Raw genomic sequence first — 24,682 nt, 5'->3', positions numbered from 1 at the left:
TACAGAGACACAGAAAGAGGGAGAGAGGGAGAGAGAGAGAGAGAGAGAGAGAATCTTCCATCCATTGGATCACTCCTGAAATGGCCACAATGGCCAGGATTGGGCCAGGCCAAAGCCAAAAGCCCAGAGTTTTCTTCCAGGTCTCTTGTGTGGGTGCAGGGGTCTACACACTTGGGCCATCTGCTGCTGATTTTCCCAGGCGCATTAGCAGGGAGCTGGATTAGAAGTAGATCAGCCAGGACTTGAACCGGCACCCATATGGCATGGCCAGTGGCCTGACCCATTACGCCACAATGCCAGCCTCTGCTTTTTTTTTTTTTTTAAATCTGAATTATGAATTATGTTTCTAGAGTGGTTCAAGACTAACGTCCAGAGGCCTTTTCACCTTGTGGTTCTACAGGAGGCCTTCCTATGACGTAATTTGGAAAGCCAGGCATTTTCATAGAGTCCACCTCATTTTGCTTCTCTCTCTGCTGACTGGGATTTTGGTGTAACAACATGCAGGCAGGTGGAGGGCATTAGAAGGCCGACGGACTCCTGTACAGTGGCGTGGAGCCCAAGTTCATCCTTTTCCCTTAAATTCATTGTTTCTCACCATTTGCCTTCCTCTTTGGTTCATTTCTCCTCATTTCCATAATTTATTTTTGCCTCCCTCAGCACCCCCATAACTAACCCCACTTACTCTTTTTCCTGTCGACCAAATGTTCTCTCAAAGGTGTCGGTGTTCCGACACTTCAGGAGCCTGGCAGTCCGGCCAGTCTGCCGCCCTGGGAAGCCACCTCCAGGGCAGTCGCCTCCCCATGCGTCTGTGTGGTCTGAGATCTCTGCTGAGTGGGAGGCTGGAAGGCTGTGGAGGGAGGGCAGGGTATGTGTATGACTTTGGGGACAGAGGGTCGACACTACTGGGTGACCCACATCCTCCAGGGAGCCTGTCTCAGGGAAGGAGTAAGCAGAGAGGAGCCCTCCAGGCCTACAGCCTGTTGCCCAGCAACAAAACAGGTGTTGCCATCTTTGTGGTCTGGACCCAAGACTCAGACCACACTGGGTCTGATTTGTTTTCCAAAGATATAAAGGGTGAGTCCCATCACATTAGAAAACCTTAAACCTGCATGGCTTCCCAAGGCAGAAGAATGAAATTTAAAAAACTAACCAGGGGGCTGGTGTTGTGATGCAGCAGCTTAAGCCACTGCTTGTGACGTGGGCATCCTGTAACAGAGCACCAGTCCAAGGCCCAGCTGCTCCATTTCCAATCCAGCTTCCTGCTGATGCACCTGGGAAGGCAGCAGATGATGGCCCAAGTGCTTGGACCCCTGCCAACCTTGTGGGAGACCAGGATGGAGTTCCAGGCTCTTGGCTTTGGACTGGCTCAGTCCTAGTTGTTGTGGGCATTTAGGGAGTGAACCAGTGAGAGGATGATCTCTCTCCTTCTCTTTCTGCCTTTCAAGTAGATGAAAAATAATAAAATAAAATACAATAAAAATAAAATAAATACAAAAAACCCTTGGCTGCCTTGTGAGCTCTGGAGGCCCCTATTGGAGGAAGGGGACTGTGGGTGAGGAATTTCCTGGGGACCTGGTTATCACAGCCCCAGGGTGAGCCTCCTTGGGCAGGTGTTGTGGTGCATCTGGTGCATGGGGTGGGTCTTCGGTGCCTCTGTTCTTAGCTCCTGTCCCAGGTGTGGGCCAAGCCACCCAAGACTTTGGCCAAAGAAAGTGGGCTATAGTCTAAGCCTCTCTCTGTGGACCCCATTTAACCAGGAGTTGTCCTCTGAGAAATTCCATTTTAAAAGATTTGTTTATTTATTTGAAAGTCAGAGTTAGGGAGAATGAGAGAGCATGCTTCCATCTGCTGGTTCATTCCCCAGATGGCTGCAATGGCCAGGGCTGGGCCAGGCAAAAGCAGTGAGCCAGAAGCTTTTTTAGGTTTTCCCATGTGGGTGACAGGAGCCCAAGTACTTGGGCCACCCTCTGCTGCTTTCCCAGGAGCATTAGCAGGCCCTGCACCCCATGGGAGACCAGGATAAGCACCTGGCTCCTGCCTTCAGATCAGCACGGTGCGCCGGCTACAGCGCACCGGCCGCAGCGGCCATTGGAGGGTGAACCAACGGCAAAAGGAAGACCTTTCTCTCTGTCTCTCTCTCACTGTCCACTCTGCCTGTCAAAAAAAAATAAAATAAAATAAAGAAAGAAAGAAAGAAGAAGTGGAGCAGCTGTGACACAAACCAGCACACATACGGAATGTGGGTGTCACAGGCAATGGCTGTACCTACAACACCACAACTCCCAGGGAAGTTCCATTTTAAAGATGAAGGCAGTGAGACTCAGAGAGGTCAAGTAATTTGCCCAAAGTCACTAGGCCAGTAAGTTTTCTGGGACCAAAGTTTGTTCTTTCTTTATACCAACCATACTGCTTACTCACTGAAGCCCACCCCCAAACCTGTCAAGTTGCTGGAAACCCTAATACACTCATTGAACAAGAGACTCACAGGGGACATGCCTGTTTTGGCATTACAAGAAACCGTAGCAGTATGTCACCCTCCCCCCTCAGGAGTCCTTTGTATACATGGGGTTGCTGTGCTTCATTGTTAACATGAAAGTAGGGGCCAGCACTGTGGCACAGCGGATAAGGCCGCTGCCTGCAGTGCCAGCATCCCATATGGGTGCCGGTTCAAGTCCCAACTGCTCCACTTCCGATCCAGCTCTCTGCTGTGGCCTGGGAAAGCAGTAGAAGATGGCCCAAGTCCTTGGGCCCCTACATCCACATGGGAGACCCAGAGAAGGTTCCTGGCTCCAGCCTTTGGATCAGCGCAGCCCCTGCTGTTGCAGCCATCTGGGAATGAACCAGTGGATCGAAGACCTCTCTCTCTCTCTCTCTCTCTGCCTCTCTGTAATTTTGCCTTTCAAATAAATAAATAACTCTTAAAAAAAGAAAGTAGTCTCAGCCAGGCCATACCCTAATCTTCACATGCACATTAGGAAAACTGATCCTCCCATGAAAACACTTTGTAAACATCTGCTGCCCTTGGAACAAATTAGACTTTGATACACTGTCTAATTCTAATTAATGACTTTGTTTGCAGCCATATGCAGGTCTTGGATGAGGCTCTGTTGAACTTGAGGGCAGTGTCATCACCCTGACTCAGAGGGGAACACCTGGGACCCACCACCAGGCTTGGCTTCATTTCACCTGGTCTTCTTGCTTCCCCTTGTGGTCAGAAATGAGTTAGCACTCACAAGGCATGCCGTAGATTCCAGGTAACAAGGTTCCAGAAATATTTCCCAATTTCTGGTGGAAACTCCCCACGAAACAGCACTCTCTGTCTCACAAACCTAGGTACTTCCCTGCCTTATGAAAGTGAGCCTGGTTTTTCTAATTTTGAAAGAAATACGTGTTTCCAAATTTTAGAAATTATGGAAAATACAGAAGTGTGAAGAAAATAGAAGTCACATTTATATACTGTTCCAGCAGAAACAGTCACTGTCTGTTGACTTTTTTAAAGTGTTGTTGGTTTCTTTCTATGAGGGTACATAAACACACATGCATGCAGCACTTATTTAATACGCAATATAATTAACCTATCACCAGCTCCAGAAGGAGCTATTACTAATGACAGTGTCTACACATGTGTACCTCCTCTGTCCAATACAGCCCTCAGAGGTCACACCCTGATGTCATGTTTATCATCCCCTCTCTTCTTCTCAGAGTACCGTTACAGCACACACACAGGCATGGAACTACACTATACAGACTTTTTTTTCCCCATCAATTATGAGAACACATAGCTGTATTAGAACTCAGAACAGGGTGTGTCTCTTAATGATCTCTAAATACTGGCCATTTATGTAGCTTTCCATTTTTTGCTATTATAAATGGTTCGAGCTATTAAATAGAAATCTATAATTATGAAAACTATAAATCTATAAAAACTATAAATCTATAAATATGAAACTTTGGGGTATGAAATCCATCTTTTTTTTTTTTAATTAGTATGTTTGTCCAGGTTACTCCAAAGATCTCTTTAAACATTTTTTTTATTCTATGTGAGACAGCCAGAGAGAGCAAGCAAGCTGTCATTCCTCAAATGCCCATAATAGCCAGAGTTGGGGCATGTCAAAGCCAGAAAACTGGAACTCAACCCAGGTCTCCCACATGGGTGGCAAGGACCCAACTACTTAAGCCATCATTGCTGCCTCTCAGGGTATGCATTAGAAGGAAGCTGGAATCAGAGGCAGAGCTGGGGCTGGAAGCCAGGCACTCCAACATAGGATGAGGCATGAGGGTGTCATAAAGTGGCAATTCAACTGCTGCACCAAAAGCCTCTTTGCTCTGGAAGTCATTCCCTGCTGGTCCAGCTGAGCTTTTCCAAAGATCATTTCCAAGAAGCCTGCAAACCCCATGCAGGTCCAACTCAATGCTTTCACCACTGTTGTCTCCGCTCTGCTGCTCCTGGGAGTGGACCAGGGATTTGCTTATGCTTCCTCCTCTTCAAAGCAGGGGACCCCCAGGCCCCATCACAATTTTGGAGTCCTTGAAAATAAGTGGGTCATTTTTTTTTTTTTAAAAGAAACGGCATTAAATCACAGTGTTGGCTCCAGAATCTAATAATATTCTTACATCTAAGGTAACTGAGCTACCAAATTTTTACAGTGGAGCTTCTGTCTTCTTCTTTTTTTAATTTCTGAGACTAAAACCCTACTAACCCTCTGAGATTTTCCTCTTACACATGGGCAGATCAGCCCATGTTGTTATCTTGACTTGAATGAGCAGGTAACTTGTCCTGGAAATCTAGTCCATACATCATCTCCATGGGCCTCTGGACTCACTCAGCTCTGACACTTTTGGGTTTCTGAGAGTGGTTCCCTATTAGTAAGCATAGTAAATGTCTTTCAAAGGGAGGAGTTTAAAGTTTCCTTCCTGCTCTAAAATTCCATGATTCTCTTGGTTTTATAGCAGAGAATGCCACGTAGCAGAATTTGGACTGAGAAAATCCTTTCTACAGTTCCCCAGTTTGGATCTCAGTGTGAGTGGAGGAGTGAGAACTGCCTGTAATTCTCAGCTGGTGAAAGCCAGGATGTTCCTACGGACATGATCCAGCTAACTTGAGAGGGCTGGAGGCACAGGGAGGAAAGGAGGGATTCCTTCTCAGCAGGTGTTTTCCTTAGCAGTTTCTCTCATCACCTTCCTGTTTTAGGCATTGGGAGAGAGAGCAAAGTCCCTTTGGATGACCTGGGTTTGGTGTTGTCAAGGCTTTCTAGGAGAAAGACTTTGGATAGCAGAAGACGGAGGAAGAATGTTGCCACATTCCCAAAGGGCTACTTAGAACCTTTAATCGTCTGCTACACCTGACCAATGCCAGGTCTGAGCCAAAGTTTAGGCAGCAGTTGTGGTTTTAATATTCATATGGATATGGGGCCGGCACCGCGGCTCAATAGGCTAATCCTCTGCCTGTGGCGCAGGCACACCGGGTTCTAGTCCAGGTCGGGGTGCCGGGTTCTGTCCCGGTTGCCCCTCTTCCAGGCCAGCTCTCTGCTGTGGCCTGGGAGTGCAGTGGAGGATGGCCCAAGTGCTTGGGCCCTGCACCCACATGAGACCAGGAGAAGCACCTGGCTCCTGCCTTCGGATCAGCACGGTGCTCTGGCTGCAGCGGCCATTGGAGGGTGAACCAACGGTAAAGGAAGACCTTTCTCTCTGTCTCTCTCTCTCTCACTGTCCACTCTGCCTGTCAAAAAAATATTCATATGGATATGAATATCTACCCTGCCACCACAAATCCGAAGTATACTAATTTTCATCTGTGTTATTAACTAATGAACATTTTCCATATGCCAGGTAGACTCTATGCTAGGAATTCTCAATTTAATATTCACTACGATCCCCTGAGGTAGATATTATTTAGTTGTTTCACAGATGTGGAAACTGAGACACAGAGAGGTTAAGATGCTTGCATAACACCGCAGAGTTGGCAGAGACACAAATCCAGCTCTGTTCAGATTGCTACATTCTGCTTTGCTTATGACATTGATCACATTCTGCTTCATTCCTCAGGTATTTGTTCGTCTTACATTATAAGTCCGTTGGGGTATTGATCTTATTTTTTATTACTTACAGCAAGCCAATACGGTACTCACCTACTGAACCAAGCAACAGCCTGACATTGTACGTTGAACAACGCAGACTTGGTGGGATTTCCTCCTTTTTTACTTTGAAAAATTTAACACTTACCATAAAGGTTCAAGAGCAGTGCAATGAACACATGTATCTTTCAGCTAGACTGACCAGCTGTTAACATTTTGTCACTTTTATTCTGGATCATTTGAGAGTTAGTTGCAGACATGAGATATTTCACTTCCAAACACTTCAGCACATTTCTCTTAAAAACAAGGCCATTTCTGCATAACCCATTGCCCTCAAGAAATTGAGAAATTTACTTTTTCACAACACAAACGTGGTTTACATAGAAATTTTCTCAATGATGGCCTTCATTGGTCATTTAGGATCACACATTGCTTTTAATGTTATCTTGTTTGTCTCCTTTAGCCTTTCCTTAATTTTTCAAGAGACTGGTGTTTTTGAGGACTGTGCAGCTGACTCGGAGAAGGCAAATTTCTGCTTCCTCACGGGTATACTAAACCACACGCTTTTGGCAAGAGTATGACCTGGGCGTCCCCGTGCATGGCATCGGGGCACACGACGTTGGCTGTGAAGTGAAGACATCTCTTCTGCAAGTCGCGCAGGCGGTGACTGGGAGCCCTGCGGCTACCTCCGCCGTCCGTGGGGAACTGGCACCCAGAGCCCTCATTATCCCGCAGGTCCAAAGCGCGGACTTCCCACTTCGACACCTTCTTCATTTGTTCGGCGGCATTCTCCTCAAAATGTCCCTTCAGGGGCCTAGGTTTTCTCACCCTCAGGATGCGGTAACCCAAGAACCCCATTCCCGACCGTTAGTCCGTCTGACAGGAAAATCCCGCTCAGACCAGCAAGGTCTGCCCCCCAGAACCACGCGGTCCGGGTGCGACCAGCCAGGCCGAGCTACCGTCAGCGCGGGAGCCGCGCCCCGCCGCCACGCGCCCGCCCCCGACACCTCCCGCGCGAACAGCCCCCAGCCACCCAAGGACGTCTCGCGAGACGAGCCCCTTGCAGGGACAGAGGTGCTGTCCCCGAGCGCCCGCCAACCCCCGCCGCGCCACCTGCGGCGGGGTCGTCGAGCGCCCGCGCGGCCGCGGCGCCGGGCAGTTGGCGGTGCGCGTTCGGCCGCGCGGCCGCGGCGCGCCCCTACGGCGCAGGCGCGTGCGCGGGCGGGGCGGGGCGCGCAGGCGCGGCAGGGGCAGTGCGGCCGCGCAGGCGCGGACGGCGTTGGTTGGGAGAAGACCTTCAGCGTTGCCCTGGCGGATCGGGGACGGCCCTCGGCTCGCAGGTGAGGGGCGCGGCGGTCGCCGGCCCGAGGCCAGCGGAGGGGCCGGGCGGCGGCGGGCCGCGGCCTGACGGGAGGCGGCCCTCACGGAGGGCGTGGGGGAGCGCAGTCTAACGGGGCGCGGGCCGAGCGGGCCGCCGGCTCCGGCCGGGACCTGCTGCCCTGGCCCTCGGGGGACGGAGCCGCCGCGAGTGCGGGGCCGCGAGCCGCCCGCCGGGGAGGTGCCGAGGTGTCCAGTGTCGGGCGAGACAGGAAGGCGGATTTTAGGGAAGTTGGATTCCTGAGCCCCAGAACCACCCCCTTGCCCTTGCCTGCTGTCCGTGTCGGGCGAGGCTCGCTCCTTATGGCCGGAGGGCGGGTGCCGTCCGTGCAGTGGAACAAAAGGCTGTCAAGTTGGGGATTGTGTGAAAACCCCGCTTTTTCCTTCTGCGTCTGATGCAACCGCGGCACCCAGGCCCATCCACGAGCAAGTGCATTTTGTAGCGCTGATGGAAGTGAGAAGCACGAAGCCGCTCTCCCGATTTTTGCTGGATCATACCAGCAGTGCGTTTCCCATCAGCGTCATGGCCTTGGAAAAGTCAGCCGGAGCCGGCCAGAATTGAGACCCGTTCGTGAACCAGGCCTGCTGCCTGACTGTTGACAAGTATCTGGTACTGGTTTTGCAAAAATAAACCGAGCAGAATGCTAAGATTTTAATTGGTCCCGCCAAGTATATAGGAAGGTACTTCCAACAGTTTGTGGGGAAATGGAGTGAAAAGATAAGTTTATTTGGATGCAAATTGTTTTTTGAAATCCTTGTATAGTTTTTTCATAGTATGCGTTTTCCATGAATGTTTTGAAGACCCCTCGAATGCACCTCTTGTGTGCATGGAGTTCAGATTTTTTTGCACCAAAAGAAACTTATTTATTTGAAAGGCAGAGTTACAAAGAGGGAGAGGCAGAGAGAGAGAGAGAGAGAGAAGTCTTCCATCCGCTGGTTCACTCCCCAGATGGCTGCAAAGACTGAGGCTGGGCCAGGCCAAAGCCAGGAGCTTCCTTATGGTCTCCTACATGGGTCCAGGGGCCCAAGTGCTTGAGACATCTTCCATTGCTTTCTCAGGTGCATTAGCAGGGAGCTGGATTGGAAGTGGAGCACCCGGGACTTGAATCCACATGGGATGACCGGGTACTGCAGGTGGCAGCTTAACTTGTGCCACTGTGTGGGCCTGCACCAAAAGAAACATGAATTCCTGTTTTCATGAGCCGTTTGAAGTATCCTGGGTGTTTCTGAACATTTAATTGTATCTTCTCTTGTTACTGTGAAAAATCAGACTGGAGTTCTGAAGGTGCCCCCCAAATTACAGGCTCCTGGCAGTATTTGAACAAATATCAGTAGCTGTTTAATAATCAAGTAAGAGTTGGGAATATGTCAAAAGTGTGGACTCGATCATATAAGTATTGAATTGTAAAATAACTGCTTTGGAAGTGAACTATGAGACCCTGTAGCTTCAATTACTGTTATAAGGCAGTACAATTATAGCACTCTCTCTGTTTCATTTTTATACTATACTCTTTCTTCATAACTTTATATGTTGGAGTCTGTCATATTTGATAGGTTAAGGAACACATTTTAAATGACTTCCTGATTAACTGCATCATACGTATATGTTCAGATATGATGATGTAGGCAAAAATTTAGCAGAAGTCCAGATTAAAAGCTGGGCTAAATATAGATATTTGTGTAGATAGTTCAGGCATAACAGTTGCAAGAGCTAGTTGGTAACTGGATTTTTCCTGGTAGAAACTGGGCTAATGAAATTGCTTGAGGTGGTTGTATCTTTGTTAGACATGGCTTCTCAGTCGGTGCTAGGGACACAACAGAACCTGCTGCAGGGAGACATTTGCCATTATACAAAGTGGGCAAAGGAGTACGATGCTCAGCAGTGTTGCTAGCTTCTCAGAATTTGATGGGAGAGTCCCACTGCCAGTAGAAAAGCTGGGTGAATACTAAATAGGCAAGGTGAGAGGTCAAGGCACCTTGAGTTTTTGAAGGCTTTAACTTGAGAGCTGACACCAGTTTTGCTAAGCAGTTGACTCTATACTATTTCTGGTTAATTGGTAAAATTATAGCACTCTATTTTCGGAAGAGCTTTGAGAAGGCATATTGTCTGTGAATACATTTCAATTAGTGAGATAATTCTTGAAAACAACTTAAAAGTAGCAGAATATCAACCCTGAAGATTTTGATCATATGTATTCTTGGAATTCCTTTAAAAATTTACCTGACTGCATTGTGTAACAGCCTTGAGAAAGGTTTTTGTAAGATAAATTTTGCATATATTTTTTAAGCATTCCAGTTTAATAAAGCATTTCCTCCAAAGCAAGTGAGAACTTTCTTTGAAATGCAGTCAGAAAATTGACTTCATTGACTCTCAGGGGAAAACTCCACACGGTTCTGTAGAGCACTTTTTTCAGGAGCAAAGTGCTTTCTCTTAATCTGGATTGCATTAGTATATGAACTTAATGGGACAAAGGAGGACTGCACACATCTCTTCTTACAGGATGAAACAGTGGAAGAACTATGGGTGAATAATTACTAAATGGTTATTTTTATTCCTTTGTCCTCATGTTTCTCTATAAGATATGTGTAACACACCGACTTACTGTGACCTAGGAAAGGCTGCCAAGGATGTCTTCAACAAAGGATATGGTAAGTGTGCTGTTGTAGATTTCCAGTGTTGGGTCAGGATTAGTGTGGACTTGCCTCTGTTCAAGATACTCTGCTCATAAAATAAGAGTAAGTGTACATTGATCTAATTCACAAGCTTTAAGTTGATAATTATTAACAAGCTATCAGATTTCCTTCTTTTGAGAAGTGGACAGCTGGGACTCAAATTGGGGCTGGTGTTGCAAGCAGTGGCGTAACCTGCTGTGCCATAATGTTGGCCCCTATTTTTAGGTTTTAAAGTGTAATCTTTAAGTTTGAAATTTTTGCTGCTATTCACACTGGATTTTTTTTAGTTAGCTAATGATGTTAATTGTATATTTTAGACTTGTGTATATACCAGCATACTATTATCTAATAATTCTGGTTTTTAGAGTAGTGCATATTCTTTTTCATTCATTTTTTTTAATTTATATTTTAAAAACTTGTCTTTGTTTATTTTGAGGAACTTAAAAAAATTAGACTTATTTTATTATAATTTAGTTTCTTGTGGAATTCTTCTCTAATATGTATACTGTGTATTTTCTATATAGAAATTTAATAATTTCTGAGTTGAAAAAACTAGAGTGAATATCACGTTTTATACATTACTATTTTTTTTCCTGTGTATCTAGGGTTTGGCATGGTCAAAATAGACCTGAGAACCAAGTCTTGTAGTGGAGTGGTGAGTACTTAATATATTTTAATAAATGTAATATAATTAACTTAGCGGATACTATTTAAAAATTATTATGTAGTCACGTGATCCAGCATGCTTTGGCAGTGTCTTCTTCCCTGCAGCTTTGTCCTGCTCTTAGATTTCAGGTAGCTTTCTTACTCTGCCAGTTAAACCCACATAGACAGTCAGGCTGCATTCTGGGGGTGACCCTTAGTGTTTGCCATAATAAATGTGTTCTGCATCTTACTCTCAGAAGATATAAAATATGCATTTTTTTGCTCATGCCATATCTGTATACTTACATGAATATGTATATGAGCACTAAAAACTTTATTTCCAGTATAATGAATTCATGTTTTATTGACTTTAAAAAAAAAAAAAAAGCAACTTTCTCCTGTGTCTTCATGATTAGTTGAGGCAAAATGTAAAAATAGATGAACTTTGTATTCACTTCATTTTCTGATTTGTGCTCATTGGCCTCATCTTTGGTTGGAGTTTACCTGTTCACACTCCTGCAAGTTGTATTCCTGGATATAATGTTTAATTAGAAGACAGAAGGCCTGTGGCATCCCTGTGATGCTTTGTATTGTACTTTGTAAATCTTGGTGTGCTGTTGTCCCTCCTTCCCTGGGCTCCTCTAGTGTGAATAAATACTTGTGCACCCCTTCCCCTTACTAAGAGGAGCACATTGTGTCTAAGTGGTTCTGGTAAGGTAGAAAAATTGTTCTCATTGTGAGTAGGTTTCTGAGTTTGTGCAAGTTACGTTTGTGTTGTGAAAATCATCAACAAAGATTTTCTCTCCCTTTCATGCTGCTGTGGTGATCATTCAGATGGTAAGGACAAAAAGCTCATTTCTGTGCCTGCTTTTTATGGCTGCTTTTGGTCTCCAGTATTGATTTAGGATAAATATCATCCACTGTTCCCCATTTTTTAGATTGTATCTTGGCATTTGCATCATGTACCATCTGTTTAACCATAGTGTTTCTATTTGTTTTGTTGCTTACTAGCTTTTAATGTGATGTGAGTAGTAGATGTGGTATGCATGTTATAGATGTATTTTGCACTGTTTGACCTAAGTGTGAAATTAGACAAAAGCTGAAGCTATCATGATCCTGGAGCTCAGAACAAGTCTAGTCTTCTCTTTGATATCTGTACCTGGTGTTTGCACTAAGGAACAATGATGGTAACAAGGAAGAAATGCAGACCACTCCTGTACCTTAATTTTGTGCATAAAGTATTCCCCTGATGCCAAAATTAAGATTTGCATTGGTTGCACTTGTCAAGTTTGTGAAACATAAATGTGAAAAACGAAACCCTGGTTAGTTGGATCTGCTGAAAGAAAATGATTGTCACATTGAAGAATTAATGTGAACTGTTAAACATGACTAACACTTAATCAGTTTTTAGTACGGACTTGCCCTACGTGTGCAGTATGATACTCACTCTGAAAACTTCCTGTGAGGTGTAGATAAACACATCGTAGTTTCCTGGTGGTTTTATTGCCTGTACTAGAGCTTGGGAGCAGGCTGTTGTCGAAGGATTCCTGTTGCAGGCAGTGGGGTGGAGCTGGTGCGGGTGGCAGCATTTCAGAAATGTCCCTTAAACAGGGCCAATCAGAATGCTTCCTCCCCCTCCTGCTCCCTTTCCAGCTCATGATTGTCAGTGACAGGTGCTGATGGCTTCCCCCAGAAGGAGATCTGTTTCCAGTTGCTTGTTGTCATGTGATTGAAAGGACGCTTGACTTGGGAGGAGGGTATATTTTGAGGTATTCATAATAACCATTTGCTAGTAGGTACTTAAAGGTACACAGGGTGGAGAAGGGGGAAAGAACATTCTATTACTGTGAACAATAGTCATATACATTCACATATTAAAATTGTTCATGCTGAACGTTTTGCATGTAGTTTTGTGGAAAAGCAGTGGTTTACATGAGGTAAATGTACTTGATACCACATCACCATACACTTGAAAGTTGTTAACATGGTAAATATTAGTTAAATGTATTTTACCTTAGTAATAAAAAATAAATTTAAGTAATGAAATGTTGACCCTGTTAAAAGGAGGATAAGGACCTTTAGATTAACTAATCATGTGAAAGGCATTACAGAGAAAGGATCATCTGTTTTAAGCCATACAAGCAGAAGGTTTAAGATCACATATTTTTGTCTATAAATAAGAAAGGCATTTATTTTCCATGAAGAGATTTCTCTCTAAAGGAGAGAATTTAAGAATTAAGAGCAGGGCTGTGGTAACAAGTCAATTGTTCCAGTTTCTGATGCGTTGAATACACTTTCTGAAGTGAATATTTCCTAGTCGATGAGCTAATTTTAAAGTAATTATTTTTTTCTTGCGTACCAGGAATTTTCTACTTCTGGTCATGCTTACACTGATACAGGAAAAGCGTCAGGCAACCTAGAGACCAAATATAAGGTCTGTAACTATGGACTCACCTTCACCCAGAAATGGAACACAGACAACACTCTGGGGACAGAAATCTCTCTGGAGAATAAGGTAAGGGAAAGCATTAGGAGTTATTCAATTTAAGCAGGTTTAATTTCTCTTATAGATTGTATAGTAAACAAGCCCAAGTACAGTCTGAACAAGCTCCTATTACCTTTCTGGTAGCTGTAATTTTTCTCTGCATGTGGCCTTTTTGGCCATTTCTTAGGTTTTTGGAAAATAAGGCCTTGTGTGTACTCTTAGAATGTCATATCTTTGTTCTGATCTGTTTTTTTATTCTGTTATTCAGCTGAACCTCTACTGTGTAGGACAAACCATTTGTAGTGATTAGGTTTTCTAATCATTGCAAAATTCATGCCACAGAAAAGTGCCTCTAAAATTTTGTGTGTTTTCAAGTGGCTACTGTACAGGGCACTATTTTTTGTGATATATGTATATGTTCATTATCATATATAGATAACACATACAGATTTATAGATTGGTTTGTTAAATGTCAGATTATTTTATTGCAAAGAGAATATCAAGATTATTTGGTTGTATTGTAGTTCTGTTATTTTTGTATCGTAATTTATATTATTTGCTGTCATAGGATTTGGTCTATTTATTTTTTACCCATATTTTGGTGAAAGAACCATAATGAAAATGGGGTGAAGGGTGAGAAATATGGGGAGATATAATTTCTATATAATTTAATATTTGACTCTCTTTAATGACTTCCTTTTTTTTGTTAAAGGGGAAGTTAGTGGAAACTTTAAAATTGTTTTCTTGAGTTGAATAAAGAATTGGAAATTGGGGCCAGTGCTGTGGCTCTGCTGGTTAAGCCTCTGCTTGTGATGTTAGCATCCCATTTCAAATCCTGGTTACCCCACTCCCGATCCAGCTCTCTACTAATGCACCTGGGAAGGCAGTGGATGGTGGCACAAGTGCTTGGGCCCCTGCCACTCACGTGGGAGACCTGGATAGAGTTTCTGTCTCCTGGCTTGGCCTGGTCTAGCCCTGGATGTTGTGGCCATTTGGGAAGTGAACCAGCGGATGGAAGATCTATTTCTCTCTCTCTCATTCTGCCTTTCAAGTAAACTCATATATATAGTTTTTCAAAGAATTGAAAATATTAATTGTTAATTTAAAATCTTATTTTTCAGTTGGCTGAAGGATTGAAACTGACTCTTGACACCATATTTGTACCAAACACAGGGTAATTATCTAAATCTTATTTTCTGGAATGTTTTTGAAGCCTGAAGGGATGGAGACCATTAGAATTGGGGATTTGCAATGAGAAGTTTAGGGTAGAGGACGAGCTTAGGAGGTTGTTGTCTGGAATACTAGAGGCAAGGGTAGAGGAAGCGCCCTGAAGCAGGATAAAATTTCCATTTTAACATTGAACTGGTGAGCACAACTTTATACATCTAATTCAAACAAGCATAGCACAGAACAAGCTTAGGAGCTGGAATGGTCTGAGACCAGATACAAATTAAGTTATTCTAAGATTGGTGGGTGTGCTGCTGAGAAGTCAGTTTCTTCAGACTGTAATCTAGAAGTGTGGGCGTTGGGGGAAGAGGGAGGTTGGATAACGGGTGCACAACACAGATAGCAGGAGTTAAGTTGTAGTGTTCTAAGTACAGTGGGCTGGCTGTAGTTCACAATAACCTATTATACAGTTTATGAATAAACAGAAGAGAGGGACTCAAAGGCTCCAAGCATAAAGTAATGACCAAGAGAAGGAAATGTTAATTACCCTGATGTGATCAGCGCATGTTGTATGTGTTTATTGAAATACCACACTGTTTCCCGTGTGTACTGTTATTACTTTTTTGAAAATTGTAGGAGGTAGAAATATTAACTTGGTTTGATCATCACACATTGAAGATATGTATCATTATACTATTCCGTAAATATGTCTAATTAATAGTAAAAAAATTTAAAAAAGGTGTATCTGGTCTTCTAGAACAACAGAATGAGCAGTTATGCTGCCTGCTGGGTCTGTTACTCTCTGTAAATCCCCAGCTTTTTGGCCTCAATTTCCTTATGTAAAAGGTGGGAATTGTGTCATTTTTCCCTCTGCCTGATGTGGGTCTGTGTTACCTGAATGACAGAATGCAAAGTGGTGTTTCTGCAGGTATGGCCTCTGTGCCACCTGCTTTAGTTATCTTTAAGACAAATATCCCCATAAGAGGCTCAATTGGAATAGGACAAGGACTATTAAGAAATAACTTCCTGTTTTCAGTATTGTCTTTGAAAAAAACTACACTTTTCTCCATGATAGGGTTCTGGTGTGTGTTGGGCATTTTGCATTCTTGTGGCATTTGGCATTTGGAAACATTTAAAGAGATTTGTGTACATGTGTCTTCAGATTGTGAACTTGGCACTTATTCCTCCCTTTGTGAAGTTAATCACAAAATAGCCTATTAATTGAACTTATATTGAGCAATAGGTAACAGTGTATAGATGGCTGATCCTAACAGCATCCTATTTATAGAAGTAAGTCGCTTGAAACTCTTTTACTATGGGTATGCCACCTACCAAAATAAGTCTTACACTGAGGGAGAGACAGGATCTTAACTCTAAAGGTTCCGACATAGCAGTAGAAACTCATCGTGTTTTCATTGTATTGTTTTTGTTTGTTCTTTACAGAAAGAAGAGTGGGAAATTGAAGGCCTCCTATAAACGGGATTGTTTTAGTCTTGGAAGTAATGTTGATATAGATTTTTCTGGACCAACCATCTATGGCTGGGCTGTGTTGGCTTTTGAAGGTTGGCTTGCTGGCTATCAGATGAGTTTTGACACAGCCAAATCCAAACTGTCACAGAATAATTTTGCCCTGGGTTACAAGGCTGCAGACTTCCAGCTGCACACTCATGTGTGAGTGTTTATAATTTATTCCTTACACAGTTGCTGAAAAAGCGGTTGCTGTTAGCATCTTGCAACAGTTAACAGTGGTGGTCCTCGGTGTACGAGGCCCAAGTGGACACCAGCCTTGGTGCACTGTTTTCCTAGTAAGTGAAACATTGCCAGGAGACTTGTATGCTTCACGCGCCGTGCCGGGCTGCTGCTGGTAGTTACTGGCTTCAGCCTTTTCCTCAAACTCTAGGAAGCTCCATAGTCCATGGATGGAGAGAGCTCACATCATGGTGTACCTCCCGGCATAAGGGCTGTTTTGGAATTTTTCCTGCTTCCTCTGGTTCCCCCTGGTAGCAGGTTTGGATCACCAAGGAACAGCCAACAAATCGACTGGAATACCCTGAAGCATCCTCAGTAGTGCTGGAGGTTTCCAGGTGTCCTCGATCAGAACGTAGTCAGTGTGTTGCATTCAGAAGTTAACGGAGTCCTTTGTGCAGTTCTAGACTGCACTCTGTTGGCTGATCAGCGTGAACTTCTAATTGTGTTTTATGTCTCAGCCTGCTGGGCGGTGCTGCACTGTACTGGGCAGAACACACAGAGGGCGGGCGAGCTGTGGGTTTTTACAATATTGCGGATTGCTCCCTGCTCGGTCTGCTATTCACTTAAGACTTAAATCAAGCAGTGGCACAGATTGAGGTATTGAAATCAGTAACACGGTATTATCAGGAAGACCATGAAACCTCAAAGATAATTACTAGGATGCTTTGACGTAATAATTTAGGTCCTTCTCTGGAACAGTGCACCCTTGATATTGTGGGGGAAAGTGCTTTCTGACTCTTAAGGTTTGAAATGAAATGGAGAACTGACTTTATTCCTGCACGTCTACCTCTGTGTTCTCTGCAGACTCTTCAGTGCCCTCTGCTCTGAAGTTTCTAAGTTCAGTGACCGGCCCAGAGAGACCTCCTGTAAATTATATTTCCCTGAGGCTCTTGCCTTGGTCCAGAATTGAATTGAGTCTAAGAAATTTACATTATGTGGAGGAGCCAAGTAAATTAATCATGTTACTGCATCGTAATTAGGTGATTATAGATCATATCACTGGACCTAGTTCCGTGTTCGGTTTCGTAGTCAATTGTGCTAGAAATTGGCTGGAATCCCTAGTTGCAAAATGGGACCCGTGTTTAGACCTTTAGAATTTATTTCCTGTCCTAACAGTGGCACAGGTGATGGACTTATGACTTTCGCTTGTGCTATGCAAACAGAAACGATGGTACTGAATTCGGAGGTTCCATCTACCAGAAGGTCAACGACAAGATTGAAACGTCAATAAACCTCGCATGGACGGCTGGCAGTAACAACACGCGTTTTGGCATCGCAGCTAAATACAAGCTGGATTGTAGAACTTCTCTCTCTGTAAGAATGTGCTGCGGGTTGGATCTTCTCTTAGGTTTTCACTTTACTTGCAGATGAGGGCTGGGATGTGCTTGCAGTCCGCACCTGACGTCCACAGCTGGCTCCTCATGACGTGAGAGGATGACCGTGTGGAGACAGGAAGCATGGGGCTTGCCCCGTCCTCTTGTATTTGAATGTCCTGTGACTTTCTCAGTTTATGTTAGCTTTTCTGCTTCATCATTTTCTTCTCTGTAAATTCGTGGACCTGGCTTACCGTTCCTGTGGCTGTTAGCAGTTGATAGTAATAATAGCACTAACTGGGCTCTCCAGTTTCAGATGCTGTGCTAAAGATTTCGCATGTGTTTTCTTACCTTCTTATCCTAACCTCTGGTCTACATGGCGAGTAGTGTTATCCTCATCCGTGTTGTACAGATGAGGAGACCGAGGCCTGGGCCAGGTAACTTACCCCAGGCCACGCGGTGAATGTTAGTGCCGGGATCCGGGCCCAGAGAGGTCGTACGCCGGCACCTCCGTGTGTGGGCAGAGTTGCCGAGACCCCTGGGCGAGCGTTCTCAACGCTCCCACCCCTGCCAGCCCTGTTGGCTTCCCGAAGGATTTCTCTTTTTATGTATGAGATGTTTAATGTCATTAATTGTAGACTGGCCGTCAGGCGCTGTAGTTGTGGAAACCTGATGCTGAAGCAGTGGTTGTGTTGGATTCTTTAAGACATTGACTTGTTTTCTGCTTCCTTCCTGTCTGACTCTTAGGCTAAAGTAAATAACGCCAGCCTGATTGGACTGGGTTATACGCAGACCCTTCGACCAGGTAAGCAAAGGCGGTGGTAGCAGAGGGGTCAGGGTAGAAGATAGAGGAGTCATGACAGTAAGCAGATGGGAGCCTGCAAGCACTGTGGGTTGATGCAGGCCGCGTTTGTGACGCTTGGTCACTGAGGAGTAAGACAGATGAAGTGCTTTCACCCGGAGAACGCTCCTGTGTTTCCAACTGTAATTTGGTCACTGTGGCCTCCGAGTTTGGTTGAGCGCTCACTCATTGCTCTTAACTTGGAACCCAAGTAGAGTTTGCCACGAGTCTGCTGTGCGCGTCGCCCACCTGTCTGCATGCCTGTGACTCCTGTCCCCAGCTAGGATCCCTGCTGCTGATCCCGTCCGCTCTGTGTGTGAATTCAGGCCGCAAAGCCTGCTACAAGTGACCGGTGTTTTCTCCTCCCTAGGAGTCAAATTGACCCTGTCCGCTTTAATCGACGGGAAGAACTTCAATGCAGGAGGCCACAAGGTTGGGCTGGGATTTGAGCTGGAAGCCTGATGTGGCTCTGAGTCAAGCATCACATTGGTCCCTGGCAGCGAAGAGAAATGAACCCACTATGTTTTGGCCTTAAAATTCTTCTGTGAAATTTCAAACGTGTGAACTTTTTATTCTTCCAAAGAATTGTAATCCTCCCCACACCGAAGTCTGGAGATTGCGGGTGCACGCTCAGGGAGGCTCTGGGAGGCGTGCCCGGAAGTTGTCGTGTGTGTGCCACATTTCAGTTCCGATCCGCGGGGTTGGTTTTCACGTGTCCCTCGGCAGCAGCCTACTGTCGCGTTACAGGAGACGACCCAGCCCTCCAGTTTGTACATCGCAACCTGCATGCCCTACCCCCACCCATCGCCCCGATTGTTCTCCATGCTGTAGTGGAATCTTTGGTTCTGCATCAGAGTAAACTCAAATAAACCCATCACATTTGGAACATTATTGCTTTTCTGATGGCTAGTGTCCGTTTTCTTAGATCTGCTGGGATTTGGTTTTGAAAACATGCTCTGCTCGGTGGGGTTTGCGTCTCAAGTGCTGTTGTCTCAGTCCGGGCTCTTGCTCGTCCCAGCCATCTTTGGCTCCCTCACCCTGAGTGCTCTCCCGGGTCAGGTGGAAGGTGAGACAGGGAGTTTTGTTATGCTGGGGAGACGTGCAAACGTTAAGTCACCTGCCTGCTAGGTAGGGGGATAGGGCAAAGTCATCTTGGTAGCTTTGCAAAGCTGCTGAGAACGAGTGAGGGTGTGAGTGGGTGACAAGACAGAGCAAAAGATGAGGCCAGCCTGTGGAAGCGCGGTGGGGAGGAGATGGATGGGGGGGCCCACACAGCAGGGGACGCGCACGTGGCTCTCCGGCTCGAGAGAAGTGCTGTGTGTCACTAGATCTGGAAAACCGACGATGGCCCAGGAGTGGAGGTGCCGCTTCAGGAAAGCAGCAGAGGAGGACTCAGGGCTCACGGTGGGACTCCTGGAAATCTAATCTGTGCTGGTTTACAAGTAAGCTGAAGGCCGGTGCTGTGGCACCGTGGGTTAAGGCCCAACCTGCAGCACCAGCAATCCCTTATGGGCAGCGGTTCGAATCCCGGCTGCTCCACTCCTGATCCAGCTCTCTGCTATGGCCTGGGAAAGCAGTAGAAGATGGCCCAAGTGCTTGGGCTCCTGCACTCACGTGGGAGACTCGGGCCAAGCTCTGGTCATTGCAGTTATTTGGAGATTGAGCCAGCAGATGAAGGTCTCTCTCTTCTCTCTAACTTTGCCTTTCAAATAAATAAATAAATATTTAAAAAGTAAACTGAAAAATTCCAGTTCCTCTCTCCATTCCTTCTTCAAGCATATCCCTACATAATTTTTAGTGTGTGTGTGTGTGTGTGTGTTTTAAGATGTATTTATTTATTTGAAAGAGTTACACATAGAAGGGGAGGCAGAGATCTAGGTCTTCCACCCACTGGTTCACTCCCCAATTGACTGCAACGGCTAGAACTGTGCCGATCAGGAGCCAGGAGTTTCTTCCAGGTCTCCCACGTGGGTGCAGGGGCCCAAGTACTTGGGCCATCTTCTACTGCTTTCCCAGGCCATAGCAGAGAGCTGGATTGGAAGTGGAGGAGCTGAGACTTGAACAGGCACCCCTAGGGGTTGCAGGCACTATAGGCAGTGTCTTTACCCACCACGCCACAGTGCTGGCCCCAATTTTTAGTGTCTTTGGAAATTATATAAAATGTTAAAATGTATATCTTTTTGTAGTCTACTCTTAAATTTAACATATCAGGGTCCTCTTTCTGTCCATGTCTGCCGCATTTTTTTTTTTTTTTTTGACAGAGTGGACAGTGAGAGAGAGAGACAGAGAGAAAGGTCTTCCTTTTGCCGTTGGTTCACCCTCCAATGGCCGCCACAGCTGGCGCGCTGCGGCTGGCGCACTGCGCTGATCCGATGGCAGGAGCCAGGTGCTTATCCTGGTCTCCCATGGGGTGCAGGGCCCAAGTACTTGGGCCATCCTCCACTGCACTCCCTGGCCACAGCAGAGAGCTGGCCTGGAAGAGGAGCAACTGGGACAGAATCCGGTTCCCCGACCGGGACTAGAACCTGGTTTGCCGGCACCTATTGAGCCGCGGCGCCGGCCCATTTTTTATTTTACATTCTGTACAAGTGGGACGTAAAACATTTAACTACCCTGAACGTCCCCGTGCCCCCTTTTTGTGCTGTATTCTGGTTTTAGCTTTACAAATAGTGCAGTGTCACTGTTTGTGAATGTTTCCTTAGCAACACTGCCCAGAAGAAACTTCTGCGCTGGTGAAAAAGATCTCTATCCACGCTATTCCACAGGAGGGGTGCAAGCCACATAGGGCTGTCGAGCTCGTGAAACGCAACAAATATTCAATTGGCTATTGCATCGGACAGTGTAGTTCTCAATGATTTCCAGATGTGAGATTGCTGAGTTGTAGGGCTTTGCATTCGATAAGTAGTGCAAGCTTGCCCTTCAAGAATTCTGCACCAATTTATATTTCTGTCTCATCTTCAGTAACACTGAATGTTACCAGACCTCCACATTTATAGCAGTTTTTTAAGTGAAAAATGGAACGACCTTGTTTTGGTTTTCATTTCCATAATTGCCAGTGAGATAGAAGTGTTCATATGCCTATGCAAATCCAAATGTTTTGTCTTACAAACAATAGTCACCTTGGCTGTTTGAAAAATTGCAGTGCAAGAATTTCCTGTTACCACCACCAAAGAGTATCTTCACTTGCAATACCCGATACTCGAATATGGTCAGCTGGGCAGTGAGTGGACATCACTTACGTTAGAAACCATCCGTGACGCCAACAGTGTTTTCACTGATGCTCTCTGTAGGCTGACCCTCCATTGCAAGCGATGGAGTAAGAGTAACCCAGAAAGGGAAGGCGCTGAGAGGGGTTAAAGCACGCCTTAGTTCTTTTTTTTTTTTTTTTTTTTTTTTTTTGACAGGCAGAGTGGACTGTGAGAGAGAGAGACAGAGAGAAAGGTCTTCCTTTGCTGTTGGTTCACCCTCCAATGGCCACCGCGGCTGGCGCGCTGCGACCGGCGCATCTCGCTGATCCGAAGCCAGGAGCCAGGTGCTTATCCTGGTCTCCCATGGGGTGCAGGGCCCAAGGACTTGGGCCATCCTCCACTGCACTCCCTGGCCACAGCAGAGAGCTGGCCTGGAAGAGGGGCAACCGGGATAGAATCTGGCACCCCGACTGGGACTAGAACCCGGTGTGCCGGCGCCACAAGGCGGAGGATTAGCCTGTTAAGGCATGGTGCCTGCCAGCTCTGTTTTGTTAACCTGAGGCCGGTTCACATTGCGGCTGGCTGCAGCCTGAGCATGGAGGGGCTGGTGCAGGGGCCCAGGGCCGCTGTGCAGTGTGGGCCGGAGAGGTTGGCAGCCGCTGCGGTGTCTGTGGGGCCTGTTCGCTTCTCTTCAGTCCAGGGCGGCTCAGGGTCAGGGGCAGCTCGAAGAGTCGAGCGAGGAAATGCTGTTGGGAAGGGGGCTGCGCCCTGTTCCTGCTGGCCTTGTGCTCAGCTGTTGCAGAGCTGAAAGACAGATTTGGGTGTCGATGCCCGGGTCCAGAGAGGAACCTGGGCCGTGTTATGACTCCTGGGCCGCCTGGTGGTTCTGAGCACGCCGTCAGGGAGGGAGTCGGTGAGTTGTGCTGGGAAGGAGAGCGTGGTAGCTATACGGTCACGTCATAGAGAATAAGCTGTTTCATACCAGTGATTCCGGGCAAGCAGGAGCGCCCCGGGCACGGCGCTTCCTCGCGGCTGCTTCCACACTGCTCCCCCAGCTGCTTCCTTCGCCTTGGATTCTCCTTGGAATTCTCATGGCCACTCATGGCCACTGCTGGGGTTCTTCGTCTTCTCGAGCCTGCCCTTGACCCTCACCACAGCCCATGCGTGTTGCTCCTGGACCTGTGTAGCTAACGTTAGTGTGTGCTTTGATTCAGGGCCTGCACTACTGGGAACGTATCTAAGGGCCTCAGTCATCAGAGACACACAGAGACTCACGGTCTAGGTTTCTTACTGCAGTGTTTATAATACTGAAAAATCGATAAGCCTCCAGGTGTGCCACCCAGGGCAGTGGTTAAATAAACGATGGGGTAGTCATCGAATAGAATATTACCCAGTCATTAAAGATCGTGTTTCTGGAGAAGACAGGAAGTGGTCAGCGTATAACATTAAATATTAAAAGCAAGTGAAAAGCCACGTTTCAGTTTTGTTTTTGAACACGTGCATGCAAACGCAGGACAAGTCTCCAACGTGTCTGCACGTGTTAGTGCAGGAACGTGGAACTGCAAGGAGCTGCCACTGGTTTTGCGCTTTATTTTTCAAGTTTTCTAAAACATATTTATCATTTTTGTAATTGGGGAGGAAAAAAACCCTTCTAGTGAGCATTGCATGAGAAGGGCAATGGGCGCCGGCGGCAGCACAGCAGGCGGCGCGTCTGGCGGCCGGGGAACTGGCATCGGCCCTGGCAGGAAACACCACTGGTCCCACTCGCTTCCTATGAGGCGTCAGATTCTTAGGAAATTTTGTGCTAACAAGAGCTCAGGGTTCGCACATGACAATGTGAGTGCTAGTTCTTCGGATGTCACGGTCTGGATCTCTGGACATCTCAGCCCCGGGGGGTGGAGGAGGACGGTCGGTGTCTGGGTGTCATTTAGTTGCTGTCCGGCCGTGGAGGCCCATCTGTGCGTGTCTCAGTGCTGTGTGTGTAGGCGCTCAGCAGGGCGAAGACGGCCGCGTCCTGGGCCACACCGCAGCCTCGGGTTCCTGCGTGCCCCTTCCTTGCTGTCCGTGTAGACATCAGCATGGAGGCACTGCCTGCCGCCTGGTCTAACGCTCTGCCCTGGGCGTGTGCGCATGTGCGCTGTTGGTGTGAGGACCAGCTGCCTTTCCTGTGGGGCCCCTCTCCGAGAGGGCGATGTGAGGGGAGCACCATCCTTCCTGAGCCAGGTTTTGGGCAAACTGTCAATTAGGACGGGGAGTCGGTGCTCAGATGCCATCTTGACCCTTGCAAAGGGCTGGGTGCACCTGCTGGACAGTGCGGGCCAGAGCGGGTTCTGGTGCTCCGAGGCCAGTCTCTGTGTCCAGAACCATGTCCATCATGTCTAGTCCGTCCTTCCCAGATGTGCCTGTGCGGACGCTGAGCATGGTCCGGCTGCCTGGAAGGAAGCCATAGAAGCGAGATACCTCTTCATCTTGTCCCTTTAAGCCACCGGCCGGCCAGCCCCACCTTCTCCCAGAGAGCTGGTGTGTCCGTCTAGGGATGTGTCCGGGTCTTGAGGTGTTGGGGGTGAACGGAGTGTGGGCTTGGACACAGCCTCCCAAGGGATTTGCTCATCCCCACGGGCTCTGCCTTCAAACACCATCCTTCTGCCTGCCTCCCAAGCTCAAGAACTCCCCCCTTTGCGGTCTCCTGGGATAGCCGGTGGGCATCCAGAGTAGCCCTGTGCCCCCAGCGTCCGCTTTGCCAAATTCTTCTCTTCTCTCTGAACACTTCCCCGACCCGCTGCGCCCTTATAGCCCTTCCCCGAGGGTGAGAGCCACAGCGTGGCAGCCTCACCTGTCTGTCTCCAGTGGTCTGGCTGTTGCTTGGCACCTGACAGGCACAGGTAGGAGTTGCTGAATGAACGGAGACATGGACCCAAGCCATCAGGCAGGTGCTCCGCCTTGGCCTCCCAGGCGGGGATTTCTGCATACGTGGCGGGGCTCTCCTTCAAGTGCCTACGGTTCCCTGGGACCCTCAGGGAAGCACCCATCACTCCTGGAATGGCTGAGCACTTCCTGCCCACCATCCACCCAACAACCCAGTGAGGCAACTTCAAGGCTCTGAGATAGTTGCAATTCACCCTAACTCCACTGGGTGTCGCTGTTGCTGCTGCCTGCCAACGATGACAGCG

At 46.8% G+C, this 24,682-nt stretch overlaps 1 protein-coding gene across 2 annotated transcripts; it reads left to right on the top strand.

Moving 5' to 3' along the window:
• The first annotated feature begins 7,327 nt into the window (after positions 1-7,327).
• VDAC3 (voltage dependent anion channel 3) lies at positions 7,328-19,208 on the top strand. 2 transcript variants are annotated; one of them, XM_062212895.1, is made up of 9 exons: positions 7,328-7,414; positions 10,032-10,100; positions 10,730-10,779; positions 13,132-13,284; positions 14,376-14,428; positions 15,865-16,092; positions 17,334-17,484; positions 18,231-18,288; positions 18,695-19,208. In XM_062212895.1, exons 2-9 carry the CDS (start codon positions 10,034-10,036, stop codon positions 18,784-18,786), a joined length of 852 nt encoding a protein of 283 aa, XP_062068879.1. In that variant the 5' UTR covers positions 7,328-7,414; positions 10,032-10,033; the 3' UTR covers positions 18,787-19,208. The 2 variants fall into 2 exon arrangements, with proteins under 2 accessions (XP_062068879.1, XP_062068880.1); XM_062212896.1 differs by lacking the exon at positions 7,328-7,414 and adding an exon at positions 7,681-8,061.
• Positions 19,209-24,682: the final 5,474 nt, after the last annotated feature.

The sequence above is a fragment of the Lepus europaeus genome, chromosome 16 (assembly GCF_033115175.1).
Source record: "Lepus europaeus isolate LE1 chromosome 16, mLepTim1.pri, whole genome shotgun sequence".
Lineage (NCBI taxonomy): Eukaryota > Metazoa > Chordata > Mammalia > Lagomorpha > Leporidae > Lepus > Lepus europaeus.
This window is presented reverse-complemented; position numbering and strand designations above follow the sequence as displayed.

Bases quoted from the DNA above. Each gene is read 5' to 3' on its own strand.
- VDAC3 (XM_062212895.1), top strand. From the start codon at position 10,034: ATGTGTAACACACCGACTTACTGTGACCTAGGAAAGGCTGCCAAGGAT. The intron at 17,485-18,230 runs GTAAGAATGTGC...TCTGACTCTTAG, and splicing joins ATTGTAGAACTTCTCTCTCT to GCTAAAGTAAATAACGCCAG. The intron at 18,289-18,694 runs GTAAGCAAAGGC...TCTCCTCCCTAG, and splicing joins TACGCAGACCCTTCGACCAG to GAGTCAAATTGACCCTGTCC.